The sequence below is a fragment of the Talpa occidentalis genome, unplaced genomic scaffold (genome assembly GCF_014898055.3).
Source record: "Talpa occidentalis isolate TD23 unplaced genomic scaffold, MPIMG_talOcc4v2.1 talOcc4.16, whole genome shotgun sequence".
In the NCBI taxonomy this organism is placed as follows: domain Eukaryota; kingdom Metazoa; phylum Chordata; class Mammalia; order Eulipotyphla; family Talpidae; genus Talpa; species Talpa occidentalis.
The window spans coordinates 69580233-69603635 of record NW_023601653.1 but is presented as its reverse complement, the minus strand read 5'-3'; the positions used below and the strand labels follow the sequence as shown (position 1 = coordinate 69603635).

At 56.4% G+C, this 23403-nt stretch overlaps 3 protein-coding genes across 3 annotated transcripts; all 3 read left to right on the top strand.

The window, feature by feature from the left end:
• Window positions 1-128: 128 nt before the first annotated feature.
• On the top strand, window positions 129-3924 carry GPR162 (G protein-coupled receptor 162). The gene is made up of 4 exons (XM_037514441.2): window positions 129-997; window positions 1834-2026; window positions 2562-2719; window positions 3018-3924. The coding sequence occupies exons 1-4, from the start codon at window positions 131-133 to the stop codon at window positions 3567-3569; spliced, it is 1770 nt and encodes a 589-aa protein (XP_037370338.1). The 5' UTR covers window positions 129-130; the 3' UTR covers window positions 3570-3924.
• Window positions 3925-4639: 715 nt separating this feature from the next.
• On the top strand, window positions 4640-16109 carry P3H3 (prolyl 3-hydroxylase 3). Its single transcript, XM_037514440.2, is given in 16 exon segments — window positions 4640-4750; window positions 4753-5168; window positions 6067-6219; window positions 6522-6723; window positions 6806-6937; window positions 7495-7631; window positions 8073-8162; window positions 9388-9440; window positions 9570-9637; window positions 9732-9856; window positions 12799-12900; window positions 13228-13378; window positions 13919-14036; window positions 14111-14186; window positions 15223-15363; window positions 15516-16109. Coding segments are annotated over 16 exon segments (2190 nt in total). The 5' UTR covers window positions 4640-4683; the 3' UTR covers window positions 15675-16109.
• Window positions 16110-17170: 1061 nt separating this feature from the next.
• On the top strand, window positions 17171-22618 carry GNB3 (G protein subunit beta 3). Its single transcript, XM_037514437.2, has 10 exons — window positions 17171-17203; window positions 17444-17530; window positions 17775-17813; window positions 18995-19101; window positions 19181-19244; window positions 19338-19500; window positions 19618-19684; window positions 19767-19968; window positions 20999-21215; window positions 22036-22618. The coding sequence occupies exons 2-10, from the start codon at window positions 17474-17476 to the stop codon at window positions 22140-22142; spliced, it is 1023 nt and encodes a 340-aa protein (XP_037370334.1). The 5' UTR covers window positions 17171-17203; window positions 17444-17473; the 3' UTR covers window positions 22143-22618.
• The last annotated feature ends 785 nt before the right edge of the window (window positions 22619-23403 follow it).

Genomic DNA, 23403 nt, shown 5'->3' with positions numbered 1-23403 from the left:
CACAGGCGGCCTGCCTCGCTACAGGGCAGGGGTCGTGGGCATCATGGGGGTGTGTGTGAGCGGGGCTCCTGGGTGAGACCTAGCCCCCACCCCCAGGAGTTCCAGGGGGGTGGGGGGGGCTGAGGAGAGGATGGCGCGGGGCGGGACAGGGGCAGAGGAGGCGTCCCTGCGCTCCAACGCGTTGTCCTGGCTGGCCTGTGGGCTCCTGGCACTGCTGGCCAACGCCTGGATCATCCTCAGCATCTCGGCCAAGCAGCAGAAGCACAAGCCGCTGGAGCTGCTGCTCTGCTTCCTGGCGGGCACGCACATCCTCATGGCGGCCGTGCCCCTCACCACCTTCGCTGTGGTGCAGCTGCGGCGCCAGGCCTCCTCCGACTATGACTGGAACGAGAGCATTTGCAAGGTCTTCGTGTCCACCTACTACACGCTGGCCCTGGCCACCTGCTTCACTGTCGCCTCGCTCTCCTACCACCGCATGTGGATGGTGCGGTGGCCCGTCAACTACCGCCTCAGCAACGCCAAGAAGCAGGCGCTGCACGCCGTCATGGGAATCTGGATGGTCAGCTTCATCCTCTCCACGCTGCCCTCCATCGGCTGGCACAACAATGGCGAACGCTACTATGCCCGTGGCTGCCAGTTCATAGTCTCCAAGATCGGCCTCGGCTTCGGTGTCTGCTTCAGCCTCTTGCTACTTGGGGGTATCGTCATGGGGCTGGTCTGTGTGGCCATCACCTTCTACCAGACGCTGTGGGCCCGGCCCCAGAGGGCTCGGCAGGCCCAGAGAGCTGGGTATGGGGGTGGGGCCAAGGGGGGTGGGCCAGGGGGCCTGGGTACCCGACCAGCCTTTGAGGTCCCAGCCATCGTGGTGGAGGATGCCCGAGGGAAGCGGCGGTCCTCACTGGACGGCTCCGAGTCTGCCAAGACATCCCTGCAGGTCACCAACTTGGTCAGCGCCATCGTCTTTCTCTATGACTCACTCACGGGGGTGCCCATCTTGGTGAGATTGGGGTACTCCACTGATATCCAAATTCCAGCATGATCACCTGACCTCTAACTCATCAGCCATACAGCGACTCCATCACCATCGTCCTGTCTTCTACCCACCCCGCTCCATTTGTGAGCCCCATTTCTGTTATCCATGGTTCAACCTCCATTATGCCATCCCCCAAATCCAAGTCTAGCTCCCACTTCATCCATCCTTCAGTGCCACCGCCTATCCTCCAGCTCCGTCCTCTAGCCTAGGGCTGCACCATCTGGCCCCCTCCCCCACCTATCCACTCTCCGTCCCCTGGTTCCCTGATGCACACAGTGTCCAAGCACGCCTGGGTGGAGATACCACAGGGCCCACCCCGCAGCGCAGCTTTCCCTACTCCCATCTCGTCCCTGTTCCTGAATTTCTCTCTGTCCTAAGTCTACCATATAGGTTTCCCCTGCTCTCTGGAGTAGAATGTTCCCATTCGGAGGGGTTTACCAGCTCAATTTTGGTCTGAGAAAACAATTACTATTAACGTCTGTGAAAAAATTGTTTAATGTACCCAGACACCACCCCCCACTCCAATAACCTATCAAATAGGAACTTTCTACTCCTGCTCCTCTCCTCCAGGCTCCAGGGCTTGGTCCCCGGCACCCTGCTCTGACCTTCCTCTGAGGGGATCCTGTCCCCTGCATTCACCCATCACAAGCTTCAACTTGGCCTCGGTCACGATCCTATGTGATTGGGACCCTCCCTTTCTGACTCCTGCTCTACCTGCTGCACTAGATGTGGATCTGGGGGTCGAGTGGGCCCCCTCAGCTCTGGAGCTTGACCTGGCGCCTTCCCCATCCTCCCGCCAGGTGGTGAGCTTCTTCTCCCTTAAGTCGGACTCGGCTCCCCCGTGGATGGTGCTGGCGGTGCTGTGGTGCTCCATGGCTCAGACGCTGCTGCTGCCCTCCTTCATCTGGTCCTGCGAGCGCTACCGCGCCGACGTGCGCACCGTGTGGGAACAGTGTGTGGCGATCATGTCTGAAGAGGATGGCGATGACGATGGTCAGAGGAGGAACCAGGCTTTCGCTTTACTGGGCCTCGGCTCTCTTTTCTGCCCTTTCTACCCCCCTTCCGTGTGGGGGGATGGGCTGCCCTGGAGTGCCCCCTGCTGGAACAACCCGGGCCCCCCGGGGGCTGACTTCAGCACCCCCTTCCCCTAATCAAGTCCCCTGACGCTGGAACATGGCTTCCTGCTCCTCCGAAGCCTCCCTTCCCTGGACCTCTGTTCCCCTTAGAAACCCCCATCTTGAGAAACAGCCCAGATTAACACAACCATAAAGAAGGCCGTGGAACTAAAGGGCGGCTAAATTTCCTGAGAGAAATGCCCAGCTAGAGTGACAGCGGGAGGGAAGGCATGTTTAAGTATGTCTGCACCGGGGCTTCAGCACTGATCCCAACAGACACTGGCCACACTCACCTTCCTCTTGGAACTTGCAGACTAGTGGGAACAGAAGGATTCTCCAGGAGCGTTTAAAGGGGGGCGGGGTGGAGAGAGGGTGGGTAGTCCTTGTCTGCAACCAGTCTGCCTCTTTCCTAGATGGAGGCTGTGATGACTATGCCGATGGCCGAGTGTGCAAAGTTCGATTTGATGCTAATGGGGCCACGGGACCAGGAGGCAGGGACCCCACCCAGGTGAAGCTGCTGCCGGGAAGACATATGCTCTTTCCTCCTCTTGAGAGGGTCCACTACTTACAGGTACGGGGCCAGGGAATACACGTCCTGTCCTGGGTATGCCCTCACCACTTATCTTCAGTCTGTCATCCATCCTGCCCCCGTTCCCTTAGCTGGACCTCCAGGGCAGGTGAAAAGAAAGGCATGGTGGGCAGAAGAGGCTCAGTTCAGACCTCTCAGAAGCAGCTTGCCCCCAGGGGGATGTCTTGCAGGAGTTCCAGGGGATGAGCCATCTTGCAGAGTCCTCACTTGGGTCCCTGCCTCTACCCCTTGATAGAGGGGTCCCTGCAGCACCTCTGGCCTCACTTGCTCCTCTCCCCAGGTTCCTCTGTCTCGACGTCTGTCCCACGATGAGACCAACATCTTCTCTACCCCTCGGGCTCCAGGCTCCTTCCTGCACAAGTGGTCATCCTCTGATGACATCCGGATCCTCCCAGCCCAGAGCCGGGCTCTGGGGGGCCCTCCTGAGTACCTGGGACCAAGACAAAGGCTGGAGGATGAGGAGGATGAGGAGGAAGCTGAAGGTGGTGGGTTGACCAGCCTTCGGCAGTTCCTGGAAGGTGGGGTTCTGGGGTCAGGTGGTGGGCCCCCACGTGGTCCTGGCTTCTTCCGGGAGGAGATCACCACCTTCATCGACGAGACACCTCTGCCTTCTCCGGCGGCCTCACCAGGGTCCTCTCCTCGCAGGCCTAGGCCACTGGGAATCTCGCCCCGCCGACTCTCCCTTGGGTCCCCCGATAACCGAGCCATTGGACTTCCTTTGGGGCTAAGTTCAGGGAGACGCTGCTCTCTGACAGGGGGTGAGGGGAGTGCAAGAGCTTGGGGAGGATCGTGGGGACCAGGCAACCCCATCTTTCCCCAGCTGACCCTGTGAGCCCAAGTGGGCCTGCGGGACTCAGAATGGGGCCCGGAGAGGGAACACCTTCTTCTGCCCTGAGCCTAAGGTGGCTGCCTCCAGACTCCCGGGACATGGGCGCTGGATCTGGGGCCCCAGAGCCTGCTGTCTCCCATGCAAGTGACCAGATGCCCTCCTCATCCATCATCCCTAGCAAAATGTATTAAAGTCTGAAGTGTTACCATCAAAACCTCTGTGTCCAATGTGCTATGGGAGCAAAGGTTGTGGTCCGAGGCTCAGGAGTGAAGTAGCTCACAGAGGATAAAATAGAGTGGGGGCTGTGGTCAGAGGCACAAAAATACACAAGAAAAGACACAAACTCAAACAAGCAGACAGACAGGCTTCTAAGCGCACCTCCTGCTGCGGGGAGGGAGGCGAGGCAAACACTCTACTTCGCTGCCTTGGATGTGAAGGATTTCTGTTCAGATTTATGGAGGTGGTTTGAGAACGTGACCCTTCCCTCCTCCCTGACTCTACTCCTTCCCCCAAATCTGTTCAGGGTCCAGGCGTCTCCATCTGAATAGGAAAGGGTTTGGGCCTGACTTGGTGTCCCTGGCCTGGAGTTTACCCTCCTCCTCTCTCTCTATTCTAAAGCTCTTTCTCCAAAAGTGTGGGAGGGAGGCTGGCTGAGTGTGGGGAAGGCATCTGCGCTCCTTTTCCTGGACTCGAGAATGGCAGGGGCGCTCAGCCCCCTAGCTACTAGCTACCACCACCCCTCGGGCTACAGGGATGGCGAGACAGGGTCCCCAGAGGCTCCCCACACTTCATCCAAGGCAGGGGGCCTGCTCCCGTTTGTCCCTTTCCCCTCCTCTCTCCACGGGCTGTTTCTCCTCCCGCGCTGCCCCACTGGGCTGCCAGGCTGCCTTCCCCGCTCTCGGCCTGCTGCCCCGACTGCTCCCCATCTTCCAGATCGGCCTCTCCCAGGCTTGGGTCTCGGCCCATCGGCCGTCTTTGCCCGCTCATTCCTCCTTCCCTCCTCACCCCCGCCCCCCCATCTCTCCTTCCTTTCCCCTCCCTGTCCCTCCCCCTTCCCTCTCTTCTCCATCTCCGCGCCCGCATTTCCCTTCGGCAGCCGGCCCCGGGCCCTGGCACCATGCTCCGGCTCCTCCGGCTGCTGCTGCTGCTACTGCTGCTGCCGCCCCCGGGGTCCCCGGAGCCCCCGGCCTGGCCCCGCTGTCCCCCGGGGCGCGCCCTCAGCCCCCCGACTTGCTCTACGCCGACGGGCTGCGCGCCTACGCGGCCGGGGCTTGGGCGCCGGCGGTGGCGCTGCTGCGCGAGGCGCTGCGGAGCCAGGCGGCGGTGGGCCGCGCTCGGCGGGATTGCGGGGCGCGCTGTGCCGCGGAGCCCGGGGAAGCGCTCCCCCCGCCCCTGGAGCCGGGCCCCGAGCCCCGAGCGGCGCGGGGCTCCTGGGAGCCGCTGCTCCTCCGCGCCGCGCTCCGCCGCGCAGAGTGCCTGAGCCAGTGCGGGGCGCAGAGCCTGGGCCCCGGGGGCGCGGCGCGGCTCCGCGTGGGGAGCGCGCTCCGGGAAGCTTTCCGCCGCCGAGAGCCCTACAACTACCTGCAGAGGGCCTACTACCAGGTGCGGGAGCCGCGGGGGCCGTCGCCGGGGTACCCCCTCCCCGCCCCGACGACCACGTAGCGGGCCTACTCGGCGCCCACCAGCAGAGGGCGGAATGCTAGCGCCCCGGACTCGGGGTGGGCCTGGAGGGGGCGGGCCACGGACCCCCTCTTTCGAGTAAATCCTGTGGAAATCGCATCAGGTTACCCGCTGAGATCGCTTGGAAACAGCCCTCCGTGAAAATGGGGGTGGGGGCATCTGGAGGCGGAGTAAAAGTAGATCGGAAATGCATGATGGACGGAAGGACATTTTACTGGGTTTTACTGAGACCTAGTTTGGGGTGAGCGCCTCCTGTTTCTAGGAATGAAGTGGAGGGGTAGTGGATCAGCAAAGTAGGGGTTGGGGTTTGAGTGTGTGAGCCTTGCTTGGGGTAGAAGGGAGGTAATTGGAGGGAGGCGAGGCTGAGGCGCCCCTGGCCGGTGTCAGGAGGCTGGGGGTGGTGGACAGGCCTCAGCGGCTGGTACAGTAGTTGCCTACAGCCTACGTGGCTGGGAGAGGGGCGCTGGTCACACCCCAGCTCCGGGTCCTAGAGATTCGCGGGTTTTGCTTTTCTTCCCCGCTTCCCCACTTAGCCATCTCTTCCAGTGTTTCTTGAGCTTGAGCCCCAGATCCCGTCCATTCCAAAGTCTTCAGACCCCTTTTCTTGAGCAGCAAGACTCCTAAGAACCCCAACATACTAGTTTCTAAACAGGCATCTAGTGGTTGGGAAGAGGGCGGTTCTGACAGGCGTGTCTTCCAGAAGGCTCTGCGGGAGTCAGGGGTGTATGTCAGGGGTGATTGTGGAGTGGGGAGGCTGGTGAGGAGGCATGGGTCTGACATCCCCACCTCAGAGCATTGACTCCCTTCTCCTGCTTCTCAGCTGAAGAAGTTGGACCTGGCAGTAGCTGCAGCGCACACCTTCTTTGTAGCAAACCCAACACACCTGCAGATGCGGGAGGACATGGCTAAGTACAGACGGATGTCGGGGGTTCGGCCCCAGAGCTTCCGGGACCTGGAGACACCCCCATACTGGGTGAGACCCTGTCCTAACCCCAGTCTCTCACAGGACTGTGGCCCATCATACCTCAGGCATCTGATCTGGGTATTGTCCTTCATGACCAGAGATGGGGAGTCCCTCTCTGGGACTTTGTTTCCTTTCTGAGACTCACAAAAGTGCTGTTATTCTGAGGTCCACCTCCCCCAACTGCCACGTGTCAAGGTGAAGCGAGACTTGGAGTCTGTGTCCCACATGAGATTCATCTTTCTATCTCCCAGTCTTGTTTGCCACCCCCTCCTCCAGAAGCTCAGGTAACTGACCATTTCCTTCCCCAACAGGCAGCTTATGACACTGGACTGGAGCTACTGGGGCGCCAGGAAGCAGGACTGGCACTGCCCAAACTGGAGGAGGCCCTGCAGGAGAGCCTGGCCCAGATGGAGAGCTGCCGGGCTAGCTGTGAAGGGCCTGAGGAGCAGCAGAGAGAGGAAGAGGAGGAAAAAGGGGCTGGGAGTCAAGGAGGCCTCTATGAGGCCATTGCAAGTAAGGAACTGGGAATGTGGGGAGCCTTAGGGTGCCAGGGTAGGTGCATGCATGAACTGAATGGCCCATGTGGCCTCCACAGGGCACTGGATTCATGTCCTACAGTGCCGGCAGCGCTGTGTGGGGGACACAGCCACGCGACCTGGTCGCAGTTTCCCTGTCCCCGATTTCCTTCCCAGTCAGCTGAGGCGGCTGCACCAAGCCCATGCACAGGGTGAGTTGGAGAAGGGTGAGCCTTGGGGTTAGTGGGATGAGAAACAGGAAAAGCAAAAGCTTGTCTCTGATGCTATCCTGAGCCCCAACTCTTCTTCCCTCCCTCTGTCTCTGCATCTGTTGGTCAGGGCCCCATGGGGACCACCGCTCAGGATACTACTTGGCTGTCCTTTGGAGCCACTGTGGACAGCTCAGGAGATGGGTCACAGATGGGTTCCTCCTCTTCCTCCCTCTGCTGCTCCTCAGACCCTTCATAGTCGGCCGGGCACCTCTCCATCTGGGCCAGGCTCTCTTGCAAGGGCCTCCTCCAGCCTGGGCAGTACCTTTGCTGCTTCTCACCCGTCTTTATTTGTTTCTTTCTTCTCTCTTGCTTTGAACTCTACCCACACAGCTGAGGTATGTTTGAGTAAGTTTTGGAAAGAAACAATGGATGAACATGGCTGCCTGCTGGCATGGGGCTTTGGAGTTGGTGGGCATAGGGAGATCACCTTCTGGGGCTCTGTCTCTGTCTTCCTCTGCCTCCACCCATTGATCATTGTTCTCCATGTCTGTCTCCAGTGGGGAATCTGTCCCAGGCTGTGGAAAATGTCTTGAGTGTCCTGCTCTTTTACCCGGATGATGAAGCCGCCAAGAAGGCTCTGAACCAGTACCAAGCCCAGCTGGGAGAGCCAAGGCCCGACCTGGGGCCCAGAGAGGTATCCCTCCCTCCACACTTACCTGTGACCTAGCTCTAAATCAAGCAAATAAACCTGAGAAGTACCTCAAGAGCCCCCCCCCACACCCTATTCTGGGCCAAGCATTCTGATCATCAAAGGCCCGAGTCCAGTATCTGCTCTCTAAGTCCACTCCTGCTCCTCACAGCAGACTCTACATCTGAGCCCAAACCCCAGCCCATCCTTCTCCCTAGCCTCACCCCTGCCTGCCCCGCCTTCTGAAAAGGCGGTATGCACACACATACATCCTCCCTCCCGCCAGATGCCCCATGGCTGCTGAAGGAGAAAAGTTGAATGAGAGCATAGTGAAGGCTTTAAGGAGCATGCAGGCTTCATGCTAAAACTTGGGGCTCCCACGCTCCTCCAGCCTTAACTTCCCTGCCCCATGTCACCCCCTTCTCCTGATTGTCCACTTTGTCTTAGGATATCCAGCGCTTCATCCTGAGGTCTCTGGGAGAGAAGAAGCAGCTCTACTATGCCATGGAGCACCTGGGGGCCAGCTTCCATGACCCAGTGAGTAAGGGTCCTTGTGGGAGCCACTGCTTGCCACCCCCACCCCCTCAGTGGACCCCCACTGCCCAGTAACAGCAGTACCCTACATTTCTGTGTTACTTCAGTTCACAACTTTTCCACAACCTGTGAGGCTTCACAGGGACAGAGGTGGGTACCTGTGGTCGAGGGCGCCATTGGGGTGTTGCAGGCGAAGTGTCGGTTTGGGTGCTACTCTCAGACAGTCTGGACCCTCACTTGCCTGAGCCTCAGTTGCCTTATCTGTAAAACTGGCACAGGCCCGGGCCTCCCCGGTGGCGCAGCGGTTGAGCGCTGGGTTGCGAAGCTGCCCACGGCCTCTGCGGCGCCGGTTCAATCCCCGGCTGCTCCCCGGCCACCGGAGGAGGGTCCCACATGGCGCGCAGACCTCTCCTGCCGTCCACTGCTCCCCTCAGCAGTGTACTTCGGTCCTTCTGCCTGCTCTGCTCCCCGCTCTGGCTCTGGTGAATTATTTCACCCTCCTGCGCTTCTGACTGTACCCAGTGCATGTATAAACTAAACAAACAAACAAATAAATAAATAATACATGCCTCTTTAAAAAAAAAAAAAAAAAAAAACTGGCACAAGCCCACTGGTCTGTTTGCTACAAACTCTAGAAAGCTGGGCTGCTGCTGCTTTGTTTGCTCTGTGTTGTAGCTAGAAGGGACACTGAAGGCAGCAGGTATTCATCCCGAGTCCTATAGCATAAAGCAGGGGCTCCCCACCTTCTTGGCACTATTGACAGAGGATGGCACTGTCCTAGGCATTGCAGGTGAAGCAGCTTCCCCGGCACAGTCACCCTGATTGAGAACCAGTGGTTCCAAGCATGGACCCCGAAGCAAGTTTAAGTCCCAACTCTATCATTCACTAGCTGTGTGATCTTGGGCGTGTCACTTCACCTCTGTCTCAGAATCCTTAGTTGCAACTGGGCACATTAATACTATCTGTTTAAGACTGTGGTAGACTTTCAATGATAAATTCCACTTCCGTGTCTAAAGCTATTAGAATACCATCTGGCACACAGTGCTTTGTAAGTGGTCATTGTTGGATTATTATTACAGAGTTTGGCCCAGTGCCCAGGGCTCCCGACAATGAGTCGGGGCTTTTCCCACCTCTAGAAGCAGGAGGACCTTAATGTGGTAGTGCAGTCTGATGTCAGGAGGCTGGGGCTGGACTGGGTAGGTGATGCTGCTTCTCCTGACTGTCCCAGGACCCCTGGACCCCACCAGCTCTCATCCCTGAGGCACTTAGAGAGAAGCTCAGGTAGGAGATGGCCTGTGTCAGGAGGGGCCTGGCCTGCACTGGAAAGGGGGCGGGTCCTAGAGGCAGGGTCTGGGGAAGATGGGCCTGCACCGCCCTGTGCAACCACTGAGCTTGTCTCTCACCCCTGAGAGAGGATCAAGAGAAGAGGCCTTGGGATGATGAGCCTCCACAGCCCAAGCCTTTCACCGCCTGGAAGGGTAAGTTCCTGAGAAAGCAGGAGGTAGGAGCCTGGAGGGCCTGGAGGTGGCTCTCAGGAATCCTTAGGCCCTCTGCCCTGTCCCTTCCCTACAGATGTCCTCCTATTGGAGGGAGTGACCCTGACCCAGGACGCGAGACAGCTGAATGGGTCAGAGCGGGTAGTGTTGGACGGGCTACTCACGCCTGCCGAGTGTGGGATGCTGCTACAGCTGGCCAAGGTAGGAATACCTGAGAGGAGGTGGCACAGGCAGCCTGGGAGGGGCCCTCAACTGCACTGCCTGACCCCTTGCTCTTGGCCTGGTCCCTCTTATGCCCTCTCAGACTCTCTATTGCTTCACAGTTATGGAAACTTCCTCATTCTCTCAACTGAGGCGTCAAGGGGTAGATGTTCTTTCCAAGAGAATTCTGTTAGTCATTGAGAGAAGAACAAAATAAACAACACTATAAAAAAGGTGTGAGGACTCCTCAGTCAGCCCAGAGTTTAGTTATGACTTGGCTGATGGCGCAGTGGATGGCCAGGCTTCTTTCCCCACCCGTGGCTTCTGCTTCTAGTTTGGGTGGAAGGATCTATGTTTACCTGTCCCAGTCTGCCCTGATAGGAAGCATCAATCCTCATTCTAGGCTGTTCATTCAACAGCAACACACACTCGTGAGTACCTGTTGTGTGTACACCCAAAATGACTAGGTGCAGAGAGGGGTAGATGAACACACACTGCATTCAGGAGCTCCCTGGGTAGAGAAGGAATCAGATGCTAAGACACGTAATTAGAGCGGGTGGTAAGTCTGATAAAAGAAGTACGAACTCATCCAGATAGAAGCGCCAAAATGCCAAGTCACAGAAGGCTTACCGGAGGGGGTGGCATCTGAGCTCCATCTCAGGGATGAGCTAACTAGGCAGAGAAGGGGAGAAAAGTCAGGCTTCGAGGGAGAAGCACAGAGCTATTCTGGACACCGTGGTAGAGCCCGGGAGTTGAGAGCATGGGCCAGCCCCAGCAATTACCTGTGTGACCTTGGGCACTGCATCGTAACAACGCTGAGCCTATTCCCTCCTCTATAAAGTGGAGCTAAGTGCAGTGTTTTGGCTGTGGGGTTTGTAAGCATCATGACGTGGTAAAACGCTTAGAATATCAGAAGTGCTCAGTGTTGGCTTCACCATTATTTGTCATCAGGCTGTATGTTATCCGGAGGCTGTATAGGGATGGGCAAGAGACTGTGAAGGTCCTTCTGTACCCTGCCAAGGAACTTGGACTTTGTTTGCACATTGTGGTCAGGGGGAGAGTTTGGTGTTCCTGCACAACCTCTAAGGGCAGTTCTGGAGTCACCATCCTGTAGAACTGGAAAGTCCCTCTAGCGGCAGTGAGGAGAATACAATGGGGGAGGAACAGAAATGGAGACTTCTGGGGCAATGCTGGACTGCCAATGCCTTAGGTTAGGTCTTCATTTAAAGGGAATAAAGTGAGGGGGGCAGATGATAAATACTTAGAAAATCAAAGACAGAGAAGGTAAAGACTCAATCTGTGTGGAAGATGATGAAGGAAGGGCATTCAGGGCCTTTTCTTTTAAGATTTTTATTTTTATTTATGCATACAAGAACTGGGGTGTAGGTCAGAGGTGCACAGGGTGAGAGGACTCACCAGAGTGGGGAGCAGAACAGGTGGATCTACTGAAATACACTGCTGAGGGGAGCAGCGGGTGAGAAGGGAGAGGTCTGCTGCACCATGTGGGTCAGCTACCTGGCCAAGGATCAAACCTCTGGAGATCGAACTCATGCTGCAGTGGCTAGCCATAACTTGACAGTGCTGAGACTTTAACCCCTGTGCCACCAGGGAGGCCCAAGTCCAGGGTCTTCTTTCTGTTTGCTGATCACACTGGAGTCATTCTGGCCTCAGACCTTTGCCCCTGCTGTTTCTGCTACGTGAAACATTTTTTTCCCTTGGATATTCAGGGGCCTCCTGTTAAACATTTGATTTAGATGTCACCTGTCAATTAGCCTTCCCCAAACCCTGCCTGGGCACTCCCAATGCTGTTTTCATTTTCTTCACCACACTTACCACTATCTGATTTTATCTAGTCTGTTTGTTTATACCTCAAGCTATAAACCCACAAGAGCAGGGACTTTCCCATATGTCCCAGTGTCTAGAACTGTACTTGGCACATACAGGTGCTTAGCACAAATTTGAATACAATTTGGAGAATAAATGAATACTGAACTTGAAGGTTAGAGGGTTTGGGTGGCTAGGTGGTCTCTCAAGGATGCGATTTATATGCAGAGGGAACTAGGTAACAGTGTACTTTACTGGAGTTTCAAAAAGCAGACAAGAGAATAGGTGTCAGGAGAGGAACATTCAAATCCCTGGAGACCCCCAGGTGATGAGAGTCACCTACATGGTTACGTAACGGGGACTCTCACTTCTCTGAGAGCATGTCAGGTGGGGAGAGATGAGGGAGTGACACCACTGCAGTGCTGTCCCCTGCTCCCTCCTCCCCCAGGAACTGACTATAGAACTTCCTGTTGGGGTCCTGCTTCTACAGAGATGCAAGCCTTCCTGCCCCCCTTCCCCAGCCCTCCTTACCCTCTCAAGGATCCCTCACCACTGTAAGAAGTTCTCCAGAGTGTGCAATTCCAGATCTTTGCCAGTAAGTCACAATACAGGGCCTTCCTGGTGGTGCAAGGGGTTAAGCACCACACTGCGAAGCAATCCGCAGCCTCTGCAGCACGAGTTTAATCCCCAGCTGGCCAGGGAGCAACCCTCATGGTGCCACAGACCTCTCCTGTCTTGCCCGCTGCTCCCCTCAGCAGTGTATTTCGTCAGTCTGTCTGTTCTGCTCCCCACTCTGTCTCTGGAGAGTCCTCTCACACACACACACACACCCCTCGCATTTCTGGCTTGTACCCCACCTCTTGTATGCATAAATACATGAATCTTTAAAAAAGAAAAGAAAAGAAAAGAAAGTCACAATACAGACATGAAGATAGTCCTTTTCTGGGAAAGTCATTTTTCCCAAGAAAATGAGCCACAAGAGAACTCTGGTTGCTTGTCACCTCTTCCAGGGAGGGGAGAGGTCGGAGGCAAGGGCTTGTAGCCCAGCAGGCAGTGAGGTGGGTGACAGCCTTGGACCTGGGGACAGCAACTCCATAGTCAACTCCCTCCCCACTTAGGATGCTGCTGGGGCTGGAACCAGGTCTGGTTACCGTGGCCGGCGCTCCCCGCACACTCCCCATGAGCGCTTCGAGGGGCTCACAGTACTCAAGGCTGCTCAGGTGAGAAGTGGCCCCAGGCCTGGTCTGGAGGCCAGGATTGAAGAAGATGCCCAGGCAGCTGGGCACCAGGCCTGGGCTTCTTGTGGAGGCCTCTCCTGGGACTGAGAGAGCCCAAGTCCTCCACCCAGGGCTGAGGAGGGGTCCTCCCAGACCCAGGGGCCTGCATTGTTGTCATGGAGCCAACAGAAGGGACAGTTTGGGCTGATGGACAGAGCTGGCTGCTGAGACACTCCAGGCCCATGGGTGGAGAATGGTGGAAGTGGGGCAGCTCCGAGATCACCCTCCCAGCGTCTCCCCCCTTTCTGGTCTTTCACTCCCTTCCTGCAGCTGGCCCAGGCTGGGACTGTCCGTGGGCAGGCCGCTAAGCTCCTGCTGGAGGCCAGCGAGCGTGTGCGGACCTTGACACAGGCCTACTTCTCTCCAGAGCGGCCCCTGCATCTTTCCTTCACCCACCTGGTGTGCCGCAGCGCCATAGAAGGTAATGAGGGGCCCTAGCAGCTCCTCCCCACTTTGGGCCCCTGTTGGGCACTGTATACTCTTAGCACCCTGTGTAGGTTTCAGTCTTCACTCCAAAATGGTGCTGAGGGCCTCCCGGGTGGCGCAGAGGTTGAGCGCTGGGTTGCGAAGCTGCCCGCAGCCTCTGCGGCGCCGGTTCGATCCCCGGCTGCTCCCCGGCCACCGGAGGAGGGTCCCACATGGCGCGCAGACCTCTCCTGCCGCCTGCTGCTCCCCTCAGCAGTGTACTTTGGTCCTTCTGCCTGCTCTGCTCCCTGCTCTGGCTCTGGTGAATTCTCTCACCCTCCCGCGCTTCTGACTGTACCCAGTGCATGTACAAACAAACAAACAAACAAATAAATAAAAAAAAAAAAAAAAAAAAAAAAACCATGCCTCCAAAATGGTGCTGATTCCCCTGCCTAAGTGGGGGCCCGACTCCCTGCCCACTTATAGTGCCCAGGCTGCGGTGGGACATGGGTGGTGGTGGATGGGCCTGGGGTCACCAGGCCCCTGTGCTTCCTAGGCGAGCAGGAGCAGCGCATGGACCTGAGTCACCCAGTGCATGCTGACAACTGTGTCCTGGACCCCGACACCGGAGAGTGCTGGCCGGAGCCCCCAGCCTACACCTACCGGGATTACAGGTGGGCGGCCCTCTGGGGGCCAGGCAGGTGGGCCCGGGTTGGGGTCTCATGGCCTCCTGTCTTCCTCCCCTCAGTGGACTCCTCTACCTCAATGAAGACTTCCAGGGTGGGGACCTGTTCTTTACAGAACCCGATGCTGTCACCGTGACGGTGAGTGGGTGGATGTGGGGTGGGGGGAACCCCAGCTGTGCGGTCAGGATTCAAAACAGAAGGTTCTCAGAGGCAAATGTAGGGAAATGGCTGGGGCCACCTTAACCTTTTGCTTTCTGGGCCTCCCCAGCCCTCTCCACCTCTTGTCTTTGTCCGGGCTCTCAGAGGTTGAGATGTGCTGCCCTCGCCCCCCAGGAGATCTCTAAGCAGCCCCTCCAGACCCTGCCTTCAATCTTTGCCTCCCCGCCTAAAGCCCCCCATGTCCCTATTCCAGTGAGTGGGGCCTTGAAGTAGCCCTCCCTCACCACAGCGAGACCAGGCAGCTTGGCGGGGCCTTGAGTTCACATTTTGGCTCCTGACCTTTCTGAGGCTCAGTTTCCTAAATGGAGGTGAAATAGCAGTATCTGCTTTCACAGGCAGGTCACTTGGATGATGCATCTGAAGGAATAAGCCCGCACCTGGTAGTAGTGAACAGCGATTAAGGAACAGTGAATAAGCGTTAGGTGGTGTTATTACCCCTCCCTCCATTTCTGGATCATGGAAATTTCCAGGAAGAAACCAGGGACTGAAATTGGGTAGAAGGAGAGGGGCTGTGATTCTCCCTTGTCTGTTGCTGTCTCCCTCAATGACTTCCTCTCTGCTTACCCACCAGCTCTCTGTAATCCAAGCCCTCCTTGGGGGGAATATGTCCCCAGGATCATCTCCCCAGTACCCAGGACTGCACTCATACAGTCAGCTTACTTCTCACCCTGAGGCAAAGGCTCTAACAGGAAAAGTCTGGGTGTGGATAAGGGAAGGGGGGACCAATAGTAACCCTCGATGGACCCCACCTTGGGGTCTAACTCTCTAGCCTCAGTCTAGTGTTTATGCTGCTCAGGTTGAGACCATTTCCCATTAGCTTCAAGATACTCCCAGGATTCAGGAGTGGGAAGTGATGGGCAAGCGAGCTGACCTTCCTACTCTGCCCTGCTCCAGGGAGTCAGGGCCCAGCTCACAGAGGGCCTGTCCCTGGAGCTGACCCTGCCCTCCCCCCCAGGCTCGGGTTCGTCCTCGCTGTGGACGCCTCGTGGCCTTCAGCTCGGGTGGGGAGAACCCCCATGGAGTGTGGGCCGTGACGAGGGGACGGCGCTGCGCCCTGGCACTGTGGCATACATGGGCACCTGAGCACAGGGAGCAGGTGAGGGGCACGGGGGTAGGAAGGGGTGTGGCTCTCCTGGTGGGGAGGGTGAGCAGGCTGATGTGAAGGGTGGGGGCTGAGATGATCAGGGAGTATCCTTGGGGCAGAGCAGAGGCAGGGGATTGGGCCGCGTTCTCTTCTACACCCTGCAGGAGTGGACAGAAGCCAAAAAGCTGCTGCATGAGTCAGAGGAAGAGGAGGAAGAGGAAGAAATGCCCAACAGAGACCCTTCCCCAGAACCCCCCAGTCTCAGACTTCAGCAGGTACAAGACAAGCCTAGGAAGCTGCCTCGGGTTCGAGAGGAGCTGTGAGAAGCCAAGCCAGCTCTTTGGAGACATGGCCACTTGGCTTGTGAAGGGCCGCCTGGATGCCAGGGCCCACGGGAAACCTCCATAGAGCAGGAGCGGAACAACAAACTCTGCCCTGTGCCGCCCCATCTTGGGGATCTCAAAGGCCATGCAGCCCTGGACTCAGAGGATGCCGCACATACTAGTCTAGAGCTCCCCAGGCCTGGGGAGCCAGGCCAGACCCCAATTGGTAGCCATCCAGACCTAGGACAGACAGACTGCACTATGCCTGCCTGGAAGGAAACAGCAGGTGGACCTGACTGCTGGAAATGGGGATGAGAAGGGAGGATAACCCCACTGCCCTCCCCCAGCTGGTCAATAAAGAATGTGAAGATCTCTCCACCAAAGCCGAGTCAAGTGTTTCCCCATTTCTGCAGCTCTCTGGGGTGGGTGTGGCAATGGCGACCTGGTAGGAGGCAGGAGACTTGGCCTTCCAGAGGCTGCTGCTCCAGTCTGTGATTTGTCAGGGAAATCTCTGCCACCTGCTCTCTTATGCAAATAGACTCAATCCCCTTATAGCTGCTCCTTGGGCCTCCATCTCTAAGCTCTATCTTCCCTCTCAGGCCTTCGCCAAGACTTAGGGCAGCCTGACCCCCGGCTCCTACCTTTCCAGTGCGACTTCCGAGTCCTAGGATTCCTGAGAGGGCCAACCCCCAGACTGAGATTGCCCTGCACTTGCAAACCTTCCTCCACCCAGAGCAGGGCCAGGCCTGTCCAGTCTTCTGTATATCTCCCCCTAACCCCGGGATCAGACCCAGGGGCAGCTGGTTGGGGTTTGTCAAGAAGGATTATCCAGATCAGTCCTTTTTAATCTCAGCTTCTGCCTGCACCCTCCACGTAGTCACCATAGTTTCCCCTACCATCCCGTGCTTGGGAACACAATATTGAGAGTTGACAATGGGCTGCGTCTCATCCTCCTATCCCGGCTCATGAACTGGTTTACAAGGTAGACCCTGACTGCCAAGATCACCACCATTGGTGGGGCCCAGGCCCTGGGCCTTTGCTACTGCTACTTTGCACCTCCCCCAAGCCCCACCCCTTAATCCTGACAGCATTGCTCTAATCCCACAGGGCCTGATGCTCTTATCTCTGCCTGCAGAGACTGGTCTAGGAAGCACCTCTTCAGCCCCTCCTCCCTCTCAGGGCTCACTGTGGGGGGCTGCTCCTTTCTATAGCCCCACACTCCTGCTTCCACCCCTCCCCCAGTGGGGCTCAAGTCTCTCTGGAAAGCCACACACCTCCCTCCCTGTCCTCTCCCCTCACCCAGCCAGCTGATTTCATTTGCCTGATGTAGGCCCTACCCTTCCCTCTTAGTGTCGTCCCCCCCTCGTTTGCCCCGCCCCCCCACACCGCCAGACGGGGCCAGGCCAGGCCAGGCCAGCTCCTCTGGCAGCAGAGCTGGGGCAGGTGACAGGCGGACGTTGCAGCTGAGGAGTGAGGAGGCGCCTGGGAACCTGAGCTGGAAAGCTGGGAGAGGTCCAGTCAGAGCCCAAGTAAGAGGGAGCTGGCCTGGCTCTGCTCTCTGGAGCTAGGGACTGTAGGGAGGGCTCAGGGCTGGGGCTGGCGGCACAGGACCCCAAACTTGGAGGGACTGGGGGGATGGTGGTGCAGGCCATCCAGTCATTTCCCTATTTCTGGGAGTCAGCTCTATACCTCAGGAGGAGTCTGGTATGGGGTGTGGACAGAAATATCACTTGGGGAATCCCTCTATACCTACCCCATGTCCCTGGCAGGAGCCGGAGCTACCCCTCAACCTGTCAGCCATGGGGGAGATGGAACAACTACGGCAGGAAGCGGAGCAGCTCAAGAAGCAGATTGCAGTAACCCCACAACTCTCCCATGGGTGACCTAAGAAAACAGACCCCGGACATGAGGAAGTGTGGCCTAGGGGGCAGGGGGTTGGATTCACTTTTGAATGACATCTTAGAGATCTGAAAGTGATGAGAGACCCTGAATTTGGAGCTTATCCTCGAAGCACTAGAGTCCCACGCCTACCTCTGAGAGCCAGGCCCCCACGGCGCCCATCCTGCCCTCACCCGCCCCTGATGTCTGCTTTCCCCCCAGGATGCCAGGAAAGCCTGTGCTGACATCACTCTGGCAGAGGTGAGACCTCCTCTCCCCCTGAGGTGGGGCCAGGGGAGGGGATGGGTGGGGAGCTCCCTGACCAGCAGCAGCCTGGGCTCAAGCTTTAGTACAGCCTGTCCTTGAAATGAGGGACAACATTAATACCTTCATTCAACAAACATGAAACGAGACCTGCTGCAGGCCAGGCCTGTATCGGAGACTGAAGGCACAGACCCTGTCCCCATCCTGTCCACAAAACAAGTGTAGTCACACCCCCTGGCAGGGAGGTGACAGTGAGGAGAGGGATGGTGCTGTGTCAACCATAAAGGCCCCCCAGCTTCTCATCGTTCATTGCCTAATTTTGTACTTAATCAATCGCGCATTTCCTCACATTTCACGTCTCTGAAATCAAGACGCATCCAACAATGAATGATGCTTTGCAATTATAATTGGCAGCATCTTTCTTTTTAGTGATCCATAAAAGAAGGGTGCTTTTTAAAGCTGGTGGCATTGTTAGACTGAACAACACGTGAGTAGTAAGAGCAAGTGTTTAAAAGACAAGTACCAGACACTGGGCTACGTTACCTAAGTATGTAGTTTCCTTGATTTTCAGGACAACCCCATCAGGTAGGTGCTTTAAGGCTTGTGTTACAGATGAAGAAACAAGCTCAGAGGGGTGAAGTAACTTGCCTAGGATAACACAGCCAGTAAGTCATCAATCAAGTCAGTTCACTCTGGAGGCCCAGGCTAATCCTGGAAGCTGCTTGGAGTTTAAGGGGTATAGACCACAGATTTCAGGAGGTGCAGTTCAAGGTCATGGTGCTGCTCTGAGTGCCCAGTTCCAGAGCTGGCATGCTGCAGTGGGGTGTGAGAAGGCTCCCCATGACTTGGCAGAGAACCCCAAGTCCAGACTCAGCGACCTCAGGTGGACAGCTTGAAATTGCTCAAGGTGGGAGTATTTATGTGAGGAAGATCACTGTCCCCCCTCCCTTCACACCCTCCGACACATTGGTGAGGTGGCTGTTGACACTTAGCCACAAGCTGCTGGTCCTTTGTGTGTCTGTCTGCTTGTCTGTCTCCCACATCCCCCTAAGCCACTTCAGCGCAGGGACATATTTTTCTAAAGCCTGGCATGGAACAGAAACCTGTTCAGATCAGTAGCAGTGGCACTGACATGCAGGCATCCTGTTCCCCCTGATTTCTCATGCCCTTTTCTGCAGTTGGTGTCTGACCTGGAGGTTGTGGGACGGGTCCAGATGCGGACACGGCGCACATTAAGGGGACACCTGGCCAAGATCTATGCCATGCACTGGGCCACTGACTCCAAGTGAGGCTGGAGAGGGGCTCAGAGGGGAGGCGGAGGCAGGAGGGAGAGGTGAGGGTGACCTAGGGTGCCCTCTCCCCAGGCTGCTGGTAAGTGCCTCGCAAGACGGGAAGCTGATTATATGGGACACCTATACCACCAATAAGGTACCAGCCCTGCTCTCCCCCTATCCCCCTCCGAGAACCCCCCACCACCACTCCCGGAGCTCAGCTCAGGCACTGGCTCTACCCCTCCGGCAGGTGCATGCCATCCCCCTGCGCTCCTCTTGGGTCATGACCTGTGCCTATGCCCCGTCAGGGAACTTTGTGGCATGTGGGGGACTAGACAACATGTGCTCCATCTACAGCCTCAAATCCCGTGAGGGCAATGTCAAGGTCAGCCGGGAGCTCTCGGCTCACACAGGTGAGGCAGGCTCTCTTCCATCCGGTCCCTGGAGGGGTCCCGGGAGGCTCAGGAAGTGGCAGGTTGTGGCTCTGCAGCCAGGGCACTTTTCTACCCCTCCCCCACCCCATCCCCCAGGTTATCTCTCCTGCTGTCGCTTCCTGGATGACAACAATATCGTGACCAGCTCAGGGGACACCACGTGGTGAGGACTGTGGGTGCCAGGGCTCAGACTTGGGAGGTGGTTCTGTCCTGGCCTTTGCTGTGACAGCCTCCGCTCCCTGCAGTGCCCTGTGGGATATCGAAACTGGGCAGCAGAAGACTGTGTTCGTGGGACACACAGGGGACTGCATGAGCCTGGCCGTATCTCCCGACTTCAAATTCTTCATTTCCGGGGCCTGTGACGCCAGCGCCAAGCTCTGGGATGTGCGGGAGGCAACTTGCTGCCAGACTTTCACTGGTCATGAGTCGGACATCAATGCCATCTGTGTGAGCCCCCCTGTGCCCCAAGCCCCTGGGACCACCTCGTCACCCCCTAACGCATCCTCATCCCTCCATGACACCCTACCCCTTTCTCTCTAACTCCCCACTTTGAATGCTTTTACCTTATGCAGAAGTTTCAAAATAACATAAAACTCCCCCATACCCTTCACCCACATTCACTGTTAACATTTTACCACATTTGCTAGACAGACAGGTAGGTGGGTAAGCAGGAAGGCGAGCAGGTGGGTGGGTGGGTGGATGGATAGATGGACGGATAGACAGATGGACGGACACACACACCTGGATGTTGCTATACCTTCCTTTAATTGGCATTTTCCCTTGATCTTTTGAAAATAAGTCACCGGCACATGGCTCTTTACCCCTTAAATACTTCTAGGTATGTTTTCTAAAAACAAGGCCACCATATAATTCTTAATCTCAGGAAATTTGACAGTGACGCAAAATTCCATGTGTTCTAGAGTATGTACATGGATTTATACGCCAGAGTCTGTATTCATTCTTCACCCGTCATTTCAAACACATCCTTCATAGCAAGATACAGTCTGGAAAGGTGAACTGCAGTTTCCTGCCAAATCTTTCTGGTTTCTCTCACGCTGGGACCATTTTCTGCCTTTCTTTGTCTTTGTGACTTTGACGTTTTGGAAGGGTACAAACCAATTTTCAGTCCTCTCCCTCCATTTGAGTTGTTCTAAAGCTTCTTCATGAGACTCAGGCGATGTGTTTGTACTTGGCCCTGTTTTCACACACTCTAACCTAGTCCTCTGTGTAGTCCGAGGAATCTGGGCCAGCCTTCACCCTCCTAACCATGTGACCCTGGCCCAGCTGCCTGTGCTCCCGCCTGCAGTATGGCAGTGAGGAGCGAGTGAAGGCAGGGCAGAAGGGAAGCCACCCGGCATGCGGTGGCTTGTGATAAATGTCAGTGGTGGCTGGTGATGTGGCAGCTGGAAGAGGAAGGGTAGGAGAGGCAGCAGGCTGCCCAGGCCTGAGTTCAGACGCTTTGCCTCTGTATCCCCAGTTCTTCCCCAACGGAGAGGCCATCTGCACAGGTTCAGATGACGCCACCTGCCGCCTCTTTGACCTGCGGGCCGACCAGGAGCTGACCACCTACGCCCACGAGAGCATCATCTGTGGCATCACATCCGTGGCTTTCTCCCTCAGCGGCCGCCTACTCTTCGCAGGTTACGATGACTTCAACTGTAACGTGTGGGACTCCATGAAAGGGGAGCGTGTAGGTAAGGGCCAACTTCCCCTGCCCCCCCATCCCCCCCACCAACTGCCACCTCAGCCAGAAGGATCCTCCACAGCTCCCCTGATTGGAACTCTCTTTCCCTGGGTAGCTCAACTCTACCTTTGAAATCCAGTCCCCTGGGGGCGCTTCTCTTAAAGAAAGGTCTGCTAAGTGGTGCTGCCCCTCTGCCCAATGCTATGGCTGCTCCCTGCCGAAGCAGCTCTTTCCGGTCATCCCCAGGCCCGTGGACCTAAGACATCCAATCAATTCTGGGTGCCTGAAGCATCAGGGGCATCCACTGGAGAGATAGGCTATCTCAGGGAACTATGCAATGAGCAGAATCATTAGATTCTAGTGATGTGAGGGCCCTGCCCCCAACCTCAGGGCTTATCCTGGACCAGCCTGGTGTGAGGTTGAATCAGATAGTGTGGCTTCTTCCTTGGGAGAGGCCAGAGTGAGTCAGGATCCAAATCTGAATTCTGTTGCTTAGTTTCAGAGTGCCCTTGGGCAGGTCACTTTTCTCTGGGCCTCAGTTTCTTCATTTGGGAACGAGGGGAGAGGATCCAAAGGTTACCTTCCCTGCTTTCCAGTCCCACCAAGGTGCCCTTGCTTTCCTCACAGCATATCAATACCTCCCTCCTGTCTGCAGCCCTCCTGCTCTTGCCCTCTCAGATATTAGACAGAAACCCTCCCCTTGGAGCTAATCCTCTTTCAGTCTCCACCAGACACTGAGTAGTGTCATGTGGGCCGGGCTGGGCCCACACATACACACTCCCCTCAAAATCCGCACAGGGAGATGGCCTGACTCCTTTCCCTTTTCCTAGGCGTCCTCTCTGGCCATGACAACAGGATCAGCTGCCTGGGGGTCACACCTGATGGGATGGCTGTGGCCACGGGTTCCTGGGACAGCTTCCTTAAAGTCTGGAACTGAGGAGACTGGAGGAAGTAAAAGGCCATGAAGACACTCCACTGCTCCCTCCCCTGCCCATTTTAAGGCTTTCTCTTCTCTACCCCAGCCACCATTGTCACGAAGCTTTCTCCTTTCAGGGTAGTGGGAGTGTGGGGAGTGTGCCTTTGGGAGGCAGCATTCAGGACACAGAGGCAGAGAACTGTCTCCTCTCCTTCCAAGGCCTCTCCTCTCCATGGTCCTGATGTCTCCCTTTAATGAGCAAGGATGAGCGACCCCTCCCCACCCCTTGGCAGGTCTAGTAGGCTTCCATCTGAGGTTCAGGCCCTAGGATTCCCCACCCAAAGCCACCACTCGTCCAGACCTGGGTGGCACAGGGTGCTTGGCCCCATGACTATGGCTTGGATACCACAAAGGTCCTGGCCCCCTTCTCCTTCATGCTTTCTCCTTTTCTACCTTCTTTTTTCTCTTCTAAAACACCTGCAATAAAATGTAGCACCCTGGTATACCTGTGCTGTTTGGCTTCCACCCCACTTCTGTTCCCAAAGGACACGGGTCTCACTTAAGTAAAAATTTATTATAGATGTGATGATAAAGGCTGGGTATCAGCCGATTGTGGGCAGAAAGGAGGATCAAGGCAGAAGCCCCAGCCTCCCACAAGGAAGGCTTGAGAAGGGAGGTGTTCACCAGGCTGCTGGAAGGGTGTGCGCATTACAGTAGTCACTGTAGCTGCTGCAGGTATATGTGTGCTTGTGCAGGAGGGTTCTGTGGCACAGGAGTCAGATGGTAAAAGGCCTTGAATGCCTGAAAGTCTACAGAATGGCTAGAGTCTAGACTTTATCCTAGGGGCAATGAGGAGGCACTGAAGAGCTTGTAGCAGAGCAGTAACACAGCCAGTTGTTTCTCAGAAAGGTTACGCTAGCAGCAGTGTAGGTCGATAAGTGGGGGGAGAGGAGTCTGAGGCAGGTGGCAAGAAATGCAAGAGTGATAGGACAGAGGGATAAGGGGAGGGAAAAAATGAAAGAGTCGTGAGGATTTAGTGACCAAGTACCAGGGTACGGGATAGGGAAAGGAAAAGGTTCAAGATGATAGCCAAGGTTCGGGTTTGGGCAACTGGGTGGATAATACTGCATTCACTAGGATAGGGAATGGAGGGTGAGGAATAGCTTTTGGGGTGCATCATAAATTCAACTTTAGACAGACTAACTTCTAGGCTTTGGGGCAGCTGTATAAAGGTCAGCTGTGTGCCTGTATAAAGGCACACCTGGAAATTACCAGGTGTGGT